General features: G+C 40.7%; 1 protein-coding gene across 1 annotated transcript in view; it reads left to right on the top strand.

Annotated features, from left to right (window-relative positions):
- The window catches only part of ZCCHC17 (zinc finger CCHC-type containing 17), a gene marked incomplete at its 5' end in the record, with an annotated part of 68,110 nt that overhangs the window by 48,326 nt on the left and 5,954 nt on the right, over nt 1-13,830 (top strand). The window contains 2 exon segments of the mRNA NM_001133352.1: nt 1,503-1,603; nt 3,701-3,846. Coding sequence (NP_001126824.1) covers nt 3,724-3,846 — 123 coding nt within the window.

Below are 13,830 nucleotides of genomic sequence, written 5' to 3'. Positions count from 1 at the left end.
TGGGCTTCTGAGATGCTGGCAATGTTCTGTTTTTTTGTTTGTTTGTTTGTTTTGAGACAGAGTCTTGCTCTGTCGCCCAGGCTGGAGTGCAGTGGCGCAATCTCGGCCCACTACAAGTTCTGCTTCCCGGGTTCACGCCATTCTCCTGCCTCAGCCTCCTGAGTAGCTGGGACTACAGGCACCCACCACCTCGCCCAGCTAATTTTTTGTATTTTTAGTAGAGACAGGGTTTCACCGTGTTAGCCAGGATGGTGTCGATCTCCTGAGCTTATGATCCACCCGCCTCGGCCTCCCAAAGTGCTGGGATTACAGGCATAAGCCACCATGCCCGGCCTTAATGTTGTGTTTTTTGATCTGAGTACTGGTTACTTTGGTATGTTCAAATTGTGAAAAATCAAGTGAGCTGTATACTTATGATAGACATTTATATGTATATATATTAGTTTGTTCTCACACTGCTATAAAGAACTACCTGAGACTGGGTAATTTTTAAAGAAAAGAGGTTTAATTGACTTATAGTTCTACTGCCTGTATAGGAGGCATGGCTGGGGAGGCCTCAGGAAACTTACAGTCATGGCTGAAGGGTGAAGGGGAAGCAAGCATATCTTCATATGGTGGCAGGAGAGAGAGAGAGAGAGAGCAAAGGGGAAAGTGCCACACGCTTTTAAACCATCAGATCTCATGAGAACTCCCTCACTATCACATGGGGGAAATCTGACCCCATTATCCAATCACCTCCCACAAGGTCCCTCCCCCAACACTGGGAATTACAATGTAACATGAGATTTTTGTGTGTGGAGGAACACAGAGCCAAATCATATCAACATATATATTATATTTTGGTAAGAAGTTTAAAAATTTTTTAAAAGGCTGTGAGAAATGCAACAAAGAGATTAATTCTGTCTGAGGGGCTCAGAGGAAAAGACTTGATAGAAGGAGAGCTAGTAACTGAACTGAGCCGTGAAATGTCTAGGTATAGTGAAGTGGTGAGGTGAGAGTCAAGTGGGGGAAACAGAGCATTTCAGAGAGGGGGAGAACTGTCTGAGCAAAAGCACTGAGCCACATGGATAAGAGAAAATAGACTTCTTTGGCCAGAGCATATTGTGTGAGTAAAGATGAGGCTGGAAAAGTAGTTTAGAGACAGACTGTGAAAGGCCTTGAATGCCAAGGTAAAGAATTTGGAGCTGATTTTCTAGAAAGCCTTTGAAGGTCTTTTAAACCTATGAGTGACCTGGTAAGGGTTGTAGGGTGTTTAGCATGGTGAGTAATTATATATTTTCATCCTCTGTGCATTAGTGAGATTAAGGTTAGTCTCATTCGTAATTGTTAATTTAGGGCTGTTTCACATCATTGCATTTACTGCCTGTCTCATTCTGCCAGAAACTTTCTTTCTTTCTCCCCTTTCCCTGCCAAAAACAAAAAACCAACATACAACCTTACCTTGTAGTATCTCTGGCCGTATCTCTTAAGGGGGCCGGCAGTCAGTATCTTTTTCATTATAGGCAAGAAGAGAGGCGGAGGCGATCCTTCCAGGATTACACTGGGCAGAAGATCACCCTTGAGGCTGTCTTGAACACAACCTGCAAGAAGTGTGGCTGTAAAGGTAGGGTGAAGCCTCTGCCCTTTCCACGTTTCTCTCCTTGTGGATGGACCCTTTTCTGGAAGAAGGAGGCAGCCCAGTGTGAGTTTAGTTTACCCTGTTTTTTAGCCAAGTGATGGCCTTTGCTTTTTTTTCCACCAGACTCACATCAGAGTTCATGGGGTGATACATTTTCTGTTTTCTTTTCTGAGTGCTGGCCCTACCAGATACTATACCACTACCACCACTCCTCCCACCCCACTCACAGCGTATGCCTTGTCTGGGCAAGACCCCCATGAACTATGCCAGGAGGGGTAAGAGTGTTGGATTATGATTAACACTCAATAATTTTATCTCCAAGGATGATGATTCTGCAAAAATTAAGCAACTTAGAAATATATAACTTAAAGATCCAAGTCAGACTCTCATCTTTATCTTTTTAATGTCAGAGTTCTGAATACAATATCCTTTTACAGGATATTGAATAAAGAATACAGGATAGTCACTTCTTTTTAGCTCTGTTTCCTCAGGTTTCCTCTACTCTTACTCAAATATTAAAAGGTCTTTCAGCCTGATCCCTAGTTGGAGCTATAATGAGAGAGATTGCCAGCTTCTCATTTTCAGCGTGACCTCAATTGTCACCCCTTCTCCCTAGTCTTCCATGTACCCTACTGTGTTGATTTTTCTACAATAACTGGTAGCAGATTTGCGCCCTGGTTGAAGTTGTGGGGTTTTAAGCCCCTATTTATCATTAGTATAGAGGGGAGAAGGAAAAAATAAAATTGAGAGAAAGAATACCTCCTCAGGAAAACTGTGGGAACATTCCAGGTATTTGGAAAACTCTGCTATATTTCCCTGCCAGGTGCCACCCAGCTGCTGGACCCAGAGGTACAGAGTACTTTACAGATAGCTTTTTTCTTTTTTTTTTTTTTAAGATAGGGTCACCCAAGCTGGAGTGTAGTGGTATGATCATGGCTCACTGCATCTTTGACCTCCTGGGCTCAAGCAGTCCTACCTCAGCCTCCTGAGTAGCTTGGACCACAGGTGTGTACCACCATGTCCAGCTAATTTTTAAAAATTTTTTGTAGAGACAGGGTTTCCCTGTGTTGCCCAGGCTGGTCTCCCTGGGCTCCAGTGATCCTCCTGCCTCAGCCTCCCAAAGTACTGAGATTACAGGCATAAGCCACTGTGCGCAGCCCACACGTAGCTTTTTGATTATCTCATACAATTCTTCTGTGCCCCTAAGACAGGATCTACCACAAACTCAGACACAACTAGCAGTGTAGAGCATAGCATCTGTTAAAGGGCCCCTCAATACCACTATATAGGCTCAGTGAAGGTGGGGGTCTTTTAACCTTAACCGTGTCCAACAGGCATTACATAAAGAAGAGAAGAATAATGAGAGGTGGAATTTGTCCCAGTTAGTAAAGGTCAGGTCAAAGGTAGTTGGTTTTGGTGCAGCAGAAAGCACAGGGCAGGGAGGCATGAGACCCAGGATAAGTTTGAACTCTGCTTCTGTCTATATGACCTTGAGCTACTTCTCAAATCTGGGCTTTCATCTTCTACAAATGTAGGATGGATTTGATGATCTCTAAGGTGCTTGCCAGACCTGACAGTCTGTAAATGTTCAGTGCCCCTAGGTAACTGTGCCTATTTCTGTGTGTGTTAGCTTAGATGTGAGTGCCCACTTGCTACCAGCTGCCTACAAGCTGTCTTCCTTTAGGGCTTGGCCTGCTACTCAGCTCCTTCTGCTAAACATCCTGTTCTCTGGAGCAGTCTTTGATTGTCAGGAATATGTTCCAAAATAGATGTTAAAAAATTAATAAGCCCCATTGCTAATGGAGGGCAGTAAAAACCTGCATCCTCATATCCTTCGCCATTTTGAGAACAGTACCAGTGTTCCCCACAGCCCTGAGACCAGCTGCTAGTCTGGCTGTGGTTGAGTGAGCAGTGTCATGTTGAGGTGGTAGAAAGTCACCCTGAATCAAACAGCTGCTTTGAATGAACTCAACAATATTTCCTGAGCCAGCTAGCCCATTTCAGGAGACTTGGGGGAAGATTCACTTGCTGAGAAGAGAGACTACTTCCTTCTTCTATACCTTTTCTACTTCTCTTCTGCAGGCCACTTTGCAAAAGATTGTTTCATGCAACCAGGTGGGACCAAATACTCTCTGATACCTGATGAGGAAGAGGAAAAGGAAGAGGCAAAGTCAGCAGAGTTTGAGAAGCCTGACCCTACAAGGAATCCTTCTAGAAAAAGAAAGAAGGTGAATGCTACTTTGCTTTTATCATGTCTTTTTCAAGTTTTAAGATGAAAATCTGAAAAGCCTCACGCAGCAGTACACACCTGTAGTCCCAGCTACTTGGGAGGATAAGGTGGGAGGATTGCTCGAGGCCAGAAGTTTAAGGCTGCGGTGCACTATGATTATGCCTGTGAATAGCCACTGCATTCCACTCTGAGCAACATAGTGAGACCCAATCTCTAAAAAGAAATTTTTTTTTATTAAAAAAAAAGAAAAATGAAAATGTGCTTTTTGCAGAAATTTTAGAAATACTGAAAAACATAATGAAGCAAACCAAGATCTTCTGTAACCTTTCTACCCAAAGAGACTCTTATTAGCATTTTGTGGTATATTCTAATCTTTTTTCTTTTTTCGAGACAGGGTCTCTTGCAGTGGTATGATCTTGGCTCACTGTAACCTCTGCCTCCCAGGTTCAAGTGATTCTCATGCCTCAGCCACCTGAGTAGCTGGGACTACAGCCATGCGCCACCATGCCTGGCTAATTTTTGTATTTTTAGTAGAGATGGGGGTTTTGCCTTGTGGGCCCGGCTGATCTCAAACACCTGGCCTCGAGTGATCTACCCACCTCGGCCTCTGAAAGTGCTGGGATTACAGGCATGAGCCACGACACCCGTCCACTTTTTTCTAGGTAATAATAAATACAGATATATATAGCTACACATACATGTAAATACAAAATTGTGGTCATACTAGGTATAGTTTATACCTTTTTTTCATTTCACTTATCAAAAGCATTTCCTAGTATCCTTAAGTGTTCAAAAACTTGATTTAAGAGCAACATAATATTCTACCCTATGGCTGTATGATGATATATTTAATTATTTTCCTATTACTGGATATTTTTTATTACTTCCAACCTAAATTTTTGGCCACATCTCTTATTGTTTTCTTGGATAAATTCCTAAGTAAGATTACTGAGTTAGGGCTTTAACGCTCTTGATATATTTTATCAAATTGCCTTCCAGAAAATACTTATCTGTCCCCAGCAGTGTATCAGAGCACCTGTCTCACTGAATTCCATCTCCTATATCTACTACTTATGGCAGAGCAATTCATAAAACAGATATTATTGTGGTCCAGAAAGAAACAGTGCATTTGTAGCATGCTACACAGACAATAAAAACTATTCTGTAGGTTGATCAGGAAATATTTCTTCTATCGTGTAGGATTTTTCTAACTATGGCCAGTATATTGACTTTTGTTTCATTTTTAAATCTTTAGCAAACTTTTGTTGAGGGGTCATTTTGTACCAGGCATTGTAACTCTAGGAATACAAAAACTGTGATGAGGTCCTTGCCCTCAGTGGTTACTATCTATAGATTAAGTATTATCTTAATTTTCTGGGTGAGGAAAAGGTCTCATTATACCATTACAAGAATTAGCCAAGTATATGAATAATAATTTCCCAATCTATATATTCTCTTTCTCGGTGATCCTATCCCTCCTGAGACTTCAGCTGCATTATTGACTTCCACATCCTTAACTAGGATGCCATGGGTACCTCAAACTTTGGCTGGAGTCAGTCAAATCCAGACTTGAGGCTCTTCTGTGCTTTTACTAGCTGTTAATTTGGGGCTTTATTTTTTATTTTCTTTTTGTTTTTTAAGATGGAGTGTCATTCTGTCTCCCAAGCTGGAGTGCAGTGGTGTGATCTCGGCTCACTGCAGCTTCCGCCTCCCAGGTTCCAGCAATTCTCCTGCCTCAGCCTCCTGAGTAGCTGGGACTACAGGCGCAAGCCACCATGCCCGGCTAATTTTTGTATTTTTTTAGTAGAGACAGGGTTTCACCATGTTGGCCAGGGTGGTCTCAAACTCCTGAGCTCAAGTGATCCGCCTGCCTTGGCCTCCCAAAGTGTTGGGATTACAGGTGTGAGCCTCTGCGCCTGGCAAACTTCCGTTTTTTCATTTTCAAAGTGGGATTGTGATCTTTGATGACAATGTTCTTGCAGAGGGATGCCTGGCTCCCAAAAATAGATATAAAGCACTGACAAGTAAGTTCCTAATTAGCGTTGGCTGTTGTGACAGCCCTAATTATCTTTTTTAGTCCTCCTTCCTAAACATACACACACACTACCACGATCACCAGTACCACCAAAACCCTTGTTTCTACCTTTCTATCATATATTAGCTATTAATGGCAGCAATACTCTCCCAGTCTCCCAAGAAGGAAACCAATGTCATTTATTTTCCTCTCCTTTTCCATCCCACATCTAGTCAGTCACCAAGTCCTGGCAGTGGTGCCTTTTAAGTACATATCTCAAAATTCTTTATCCCATTCCCATTCCCACTGCTACTGGACAGTTGATCCCCTCACTTCTCTTACAGTCAGACTATTGAACGCTGTAGCCTAGGGAGTTTTAAAAAATACATATTTGCCCTCTACCTCTTAGGTACCATGTTTACAGGGCCTAAGTCTGGGCATTTTTTTTTTTTTTTTAAAAACACCTTTTTTGGCTGGGCATGGTGGCTCATGCCTGTAATCCCAGCTGAGGCTGGAGGATAGCCCGAGTCCAGGAGTTTGAGACCAACCTAAGCAACATAGGGAGACCCTGTCTCTATAAAACATAGAGAAAATTAGCTGGGCATGGTGGGGCACGGCCTGTGGTCTCAGCTACTCAGGAGGCTGAGGTGGGAGGATCGCTTGGGCCCAGGGGTCAAGGCAGCAGTGAGCTGTGATTATGCCACTGCGCTCCTGCCTGGGAAACAGAGCGAGACCCTGCCTCGAAACAACAACAACAAAACCACCTACTTTATGTCACTGCCCACTTCTGTTCATTGTTGATTTCTCACCCTATGCTTTAACTCTGAATGTTGGAGTGTTCCAAGGGAATCTCATCCTGTCCTATGGTTTTAAATATCATCCCTATACTCATAACCCCCAAATTAAGTGCTTGTATCTGTATTTTATCCAAATCTGCATTGCTATTCTTGACTTTTTCTCTGGAACTCCAAATTTAGTTAATAGACTGCCTATTTGACGTCTGCATCTGGTTGTCTAGTTAGCATCAAGCTTAACACACCTCCAAAACTTAATTTTCCTAGCCAAAGCTGTTCTTTCCACATTTGGCCCTGTCTCAGTGATTGGAACTCGTTGACCCATTTGATAAGCCAAAATCTGCAGCCTTTTTGCATAGTGTTTTTTGTTTGTTTTTATGGTAAAATATACATAACATAAAATTTACCATTATAGAAGTGTACTGTTCATTGGCATTAAACACATTCATATTGTTGTACAACCATCACCGTCTTTGATCTTGAGAACTCTCTATACTCATTAAACAATAATGCCCCCCATTCACCTCTCCTCCCTGTACTTGCAACCACTGTTCTACTTTCTGTCTTGGAACCATATGGTATTTGTCTTTTTGTGACTGGCTTATTTCACTTAGCATAATGTCCTTAAAGTTCATCTGCATCATAGCATATGTTAGAATTTTCTTCCTTTTTAAGTCCAAATAATATTCTGTTCTATGTATTTATTTTTTGAAGCAGGGTCTTGTGCTGTTGCCCAGGCTGGAGTGCAGTGGCACAATCATGTCTCACTGCAGCCTCAACCTCCTGGGCTCAGGTGATCCAGGAGTGTGCCGCCACACCCAGCTAATTTAGTTTTTGTAGAGATGGGGTCTGGCTATGTTGCTCAGGCTGGTCTTGAACTCCTGGCCTCAAGCAGTCTTCCCACCTTGGCCTCCTAAAGTGCTGGGATTACAGGCATGAGCCACCACATCCAGGCCCATTTTATGTATATACCACATTTTGCTTATCCATTTATTTTTGGTGAACACTTGGGCTGCTTCCATATTCTGGCTATTGTAAATAATGCTGCTGTGAACATGGATGTATAAATATCTCTGAGACCCCACTCTTCTTTCTTTTTGGTGTATACCCAGTAGTAGAATTGCTGGATCATATATTCTGTTTTTAATATTTTGAGGAACCACTCTGTTTCCCATTGTACATTCCCATCAATAATGCACAAGGGTTCCAGTGTCTCTACATCCTTGCCAACACTTATTTTCTGGGTTTTGTGTTTTTTGGAGAGTAGCCATCCTAATGCATGTAAAGTGACATATTATTGTAGTTTTGATTTGCATTTCCCTAATGATTAGTGATATTGAATATCTTTTCATGTGCTTATTGGCCATATGTATATTTTCTTTGGAGAAATGGCTATTTAAGTTCTTTGCCTATTTTGCATAAGCTTGTTTATTTTGTTGTTGTTGTTGATATGTAGGAATTTTTTATATGTTCTGGATATCAATCCCATCAGATATATGGTTTGCAAATATTTTCTTCTAATCTGTGGATTGTCTTTTTACTCTGTTGATAGTGTCCCTTTTTTCCCTATCAGATTTAGATTTTTTAAAATAGTGGTAAAGAACATATAACATTTACCATCTTAACTATTTTTAAGTGTACAGTTCAGTAATGTTGAATATATTCATGATAGTATGCATTGCACAAAAAAATTTTAATCTTGGTTAAGTTAAACTTACCTTTTTTCCGTTATTGCTGATGCTTTTAATGTCATACTCAAGAAATCATTGCCAAATCCAATGTCATGAAGCTTTTCCCTTATATTTTTTCTAAGAGTTTTGTAGCTTTAGCTCTTATGTTTCGGTCTTTGATCCATTTTGAGTTTATTTTTGTATATGGTGTACAGAAAGGGTCCAAAATTTCTTTGCATGTAGATCTCTAGTTTTTAAAACACCATAGGTTGAAAAGACTGTCCTTTTATCCACTGAATGGTCTTGGCACCCTGTTGAAAATCATTTGACCAAATAAGTGAGGATTTATTCTATCACTGGTCTATATGTCTTTATGTCAGTACCACACTGTTTTGACTACTGTAGCTTTTTAGTAAGCTTTGAAGTTGGGAATTGTGGATCCTCCAGCTTTGTTCTTTTTCAAGATTGTTTGGGCTACTTGGGGTCCTTTGAAAGATTTCATATGAATTTTAAGATAGATTTTTATATTTTTGCAAATTCTGATAGAGATTTCATTTAATCTGTAGATTGCTTTGGATAGTATGGACACTTCAACCGTATTAAATCTTCCAATCCATGAAAATTGGATATCTATTTGTATCTTCTTTAATTTCAGCAACATTTTGTAATTTTCTGTATACATGTCTTTCCTCTCCTTGGTTAAGTTTCTTCCTAAGTATTTTATTCTTTTTAATGCTACTGTGTGAATTGTTTTCTTAATTTTTTTTCCAATTGCTCCTTGTTACTGTATAGAAACGCAACTGATTTTAGCATGTTCGTTTTGTATTCTGCAACTTTGCTAAATTCACTTATTCGTTCTAACAGGATTTTTTTGTGGAATCTTTAGGGTTTTCTACATAGAAGATCATGTCATCTGTAAACAGAAATAATTTTCTTGCAGATTTAGTTGTGTTTTTTTTCTTTTGAGGCAGAGTCTTGCTGTATCACCCAGGCTGGAGTACAGTCACATGATCGTGGCTCACTGCTGCCTTGATGTCCTGGGCTCAAGCCAGATCTAGATTTTTAACTGTGATTCTATTTGTATGTTCCAAGCATTATTCTTTCTCTTTTAACCTTTTAGAGGTAAATGGTACTTGTTACATTCCTAAAGTGGTTATATGGATATCTCATTTCTGTGGGTCTTTGGTTGAGTTCTTTTTGCTGAATATATTGAGTATAATTTGTTATTCCTTTGTTTCTAAAGCTGCTTTGAGATATGTATTTCAGTTCACAAAACCAATTACTGAGGATCTATCTGCTAGGTATGAGGCTCTTTATGACCTGCTTAGTCAACTTACTACCCAGCCCTCCATTGCCTTTCACTTAGTAGAGGAATGGTCTGATGAGCAATGGCAGTAATAATCATTATACATTATTATTTTTTAAAAGTATCTTTGGCCAGGCACGGTGGCTCATGCCTGTAATCCCAGCACTTTGGGAGGCCAAGGCGGGTGGATCACTTGAGATCAGGAGTTTGAGACCAGCCTGGCCAACGTGGCAAAACCCCGTCTCTACTAAAAATACAGAAATTAGCCAGGCGTGGTGGCGAGGGCCTGTAAACCTAGCTACTTGGAAGGCTGAGGCAGGAGAATTGCTTGAACCCAGGAGGCGGAGGTTGCAGTGAGCCAAGATTGCGCCACTGCACTCCAGCCTGGGCAACAGAGTGAGACTCCATCTCAAAAAAAAAAAAAAAAAAAAAAAAAGTATCTTTGTGTGTATGAACTTCTAACTCATGAGTCCTCTTTGATTAAAAAGTTTTCTAGGGAGTTTAGAAGGGTAAAACTTTCCTCTTGATGCCCACTATTCCTACCAAGATAGCATTTAGTATCGTTGTCCTTTCACTTCATTGTTAATCCCGTCATTATCTTTTATGCCTCATATTTATTTAGTGCTTACAGTTTATAAAATACCTTCCTGTTTTTGTTTCTTTTATCATTATACAATCCTATGAGATAGCCAGAACAGGTATTATTATCCCACCATTTTACACATGAGTAAAATGGAGCTTCAGAGAAATTGACGTAACTCACCGGAAGTCACACAAATATAAGAGATAATGCTGGAAAAAGAACCCATGTCTTCAGATTACTAACAATATTCTTTTCTGTATATCACACTTCAACCATTTATTTAACTCTTCAATTATTCATTTACTGAACAAATATGTATTATCTGCTTCATGGGTATCTAGCATTGTGTTAGGTACTTGACATATCAAGACTCATCAAGTCAGTTTTTGGTGGGTTTTTGTTTTGTTCCCAGCTACCGTTAGCCATCATGTGATGTTATCTATTGATTTGTTTCTGCTCACAACTGTAAATCAAGATTCCAGCCCTCCTGTTTCCTTTTACCCTCTAAATCTTGGATTCCAGTAGGAGGTTGGTTTTCCTTACCAGTAAAATCTTCTGCCTGAGGTGGCAGATTTGGACACTTGTTTCAGGACTAGTCAGCTCTGGGAGCCAAATATGGAAATGAGTAGATGTGAAGGAACATGCCTTTAGCAGTCCGTGCTCCTGAGTTAGACAGTGGAGAGTAGGAATGCCTGGCGTGTGGAAGGGCATATATGATAGTAACTCATGTAAATTCAGTTAATGCATTTCTAACAGTTAAAAAAGTAACTCATGAAATAAAGATCATATAGTACCTACACTCAAGCCGCTAATCATATAAGGAGAAAGATAAGCAGCCAAGGTATGTGTGGTGGTAAAGGATAGAAACACATTCCAAGGAGGTTATTTGATTTTATAGACATCCAAAGACGGGAAATGCAGTGTAGTCAGGCCACCTAGGACTAGAACTGGAAAGTCTCATTAGATTCATCTCTGTTTCTTCACAAGTCTGTTTTATTACCTCACTTTTTGTAGTCTGGTGGAAGACAATGCAAAGCCTCTAAGACAGAAAATGGTAGACCTGTTGAGGAACCATCAGAAATAAATAGCCCAGGATAAGGAAAGGATGTCACCTTTAACAAATAATGCCTGGTACTTAATAGGAATACATGCACTAACTACCTGTGAATAGATAGACTTCATAATCTGTGCTCTCTGTCATTCTTTGGGTGTCTTCACTCAGTGAGACCTGCCCTCAGATTGCAGAGTAATAGATATTGACTCCTGCTGCTGGCAGTGGGCGATAATGAAGGGAGCAGGGGCAGGAGTAAGAATAACAGATCTTCCTAACCTTGAGCCTTCCCACCTCTTTTCATTAAAACATACATGTATTGAATGCCTTTTCCCACAAGTCTAGGATGCACTGATTTAGTTGTGTGCATCTGGCACCATGAACAATTTTTGTCCCAGTGACTGAATATTATAAGTAATTTTTGTTGGGCATAATTAGAATAAAAGGAAACTGTGTGTTGCAATTGGAAATGGGCTATGAAGTGCTTGGTAAAATAGGAATGGAAGTTTTGTAGTGAATCCCTAGATAATCTTCTGATGAACTTGTGGTCTGTGCTTTACTGGCCTCTTTCATTAATCATATGCCATCGTAGGTCTTTCTGAATCAGTGTTATGTTATGAGGAAGTAAGTGCCTTGGGGACCAAGCTGCCCACTGATTATAGTAAACTTTAGATATATTTGATTCAGAATATAATTTTCTTTTGATTTTACCATATGATTTTCTGCTGTACCATATATAGAAGAACAAGAAATAGGAATGTCATTCTTTGGCTGCAGTGTTGGCTGTGTCCTGCTGTCCAGAGAATGTCTTCTGGTGCCTATATAGAGAAAGGTTGCCAGTCCTGAGCCCACTCAGGGACACATTCTCTGCCTATTCAGATACAGCAGAGCGCGTTGCCCGGTGTTGCCTACACAGAAGCCTTCAGTGGTTCACTTTCTTCTATGACATAAAGTCTAAGTTCCTTTAAGACTCTTCACAATCTGCCCAGCTTCCTAGCATCATTTCCCACCAGTCTCTTCCCACACATTATACTCCAGCTTCATTCATTAATAGAGCTTCTACTATGTGCTAAGCTCTGTTTTGGCCATTGCAGGTAAAGTAGTGAACAAAACAGGTAAAATCCCTATCTTCATGGCACTTAGATTCTAATGGATGGGGTCGATTGATACAGATAATAAACTGGTAAACAAATACAAAATAGTAAAAATAATGTATCAAGTACTGATAAGTGCTATAGAGAAAAATTAATTTGATTATGGGAGATAGGGAGTCCTAGAATGAGGATGTGGGGAGCAGGTGACTTTCATTTTAGATAGGATAGTAAGGCCAGGCCTTTCTTTTTTTTTTTTTTTTTTCTTGAGACGGAGTTTCACTCTTGTTGCCCAGGCTGGAGTGCAATGGTGTGATCTCGGCTCACTGCAACCTCTGCCTCCCGGGTTCAAGCGATTCTTCTGCCTCAGCCTCCCGAGTAGCTGGGATTACAGGCATGCACCACCACGCCCAGCTGATTTTCTGTTTTTAGTAGAGACAGGGTTTCTCCATGTTGTTCAGGCTGGTCTTGAACTCCCGACCTCAGGTGATCCGCCCACCTTGGCCTCCCAAAATGCTGGGATTACAGGTGTGAGCCACCGCGCCCAGCCTAGGCCAGGCCTTTCTCATGAAGTGTTGTTTGAGTGGATATCAGAAGGAAGTGAGGACATAAGCTATTCAGGCAAGTGGAGAGAGAGCATTTCAGCAAATGTAACAGCTGATGTTGGGAAAGAGTGTGGCATGATTAAGGAACATTAAGGACGCCAGTGTGGCTACAGTGAAATGAATGAAAAGAGAGTGATAGGAGAGGTTAGATCAGAAGGAACCCAGATCACTGGGGCCTTATAGGTTATTGGGAGGATTTCATCTTTCACTTGAGTGAGATGCATGTTATTAGAAGTTTTGAGCAGAGGAATGACATGATCTGACTTCCTTTTAAGAGAATTATTCTGGCTGCTATGTGGAAACTTAGATGGTCAGAAAGCAAGAGTAGAAGCAGTGAGTTGATAGATAATCCAGATGATGGTGGCTTGGACTAGAATGACAGTGGCAAAAATGATGAGAAAGGAGTTGAAGTGTGTATATATTTCGAAGATATAAGAGCAGGTGAGGATGGCATCAAAATTTTTGGACTGTGTAACTGGAAGATTTGAGTTAAGAGAAGGAATGCAGGAGAAGTAAGTGTGGGAGTAGGGAGCAGTCAGGACTTTAGTTTGAGTTGCTGTCTACACAGATGGAAAGATAGCTGGGAGAGTCTAGGTTTGGGAGGGGGCGGGGCATAGAAATTGAGTTGCCTATCAGATATTCAAGTAGGCCATAGAGTAGACAGTGGATATATAGTTTGGAGTTCAAGGGAGAGGCCCAGGTAAGATATATAAATTTGGGAGTCATCTATATATAGATGGTATTTATGTTCATGAGATCACCTGCAGAGTAAATATAGGGAAGAGACTGAGCCCCAGAGTGCTCAACACTTAGAGGTTATGGAGATGAGGATGAACTAACAAAGAAGAAAGGAAAGGAACAGCCAAGG

The sequence above is a fragment of the Pongo abelii genome, chromosome 1, assembly GCF_028885655.2.
Source record: "Pongo abelii isolate AG06213 chromosome 1, NHGRI_mPonAbe1-v2.0_pri, whole genome shotgun sequence".
Lineage (NCBI taxonomy): Eukaryota > Metazoa > Chordata > Mammalia > Primates > Hominidae > Pongo > Pongo abelii.
This window is presented reverse-complemented; position numbering and strand designations above follow the sequence as displayed.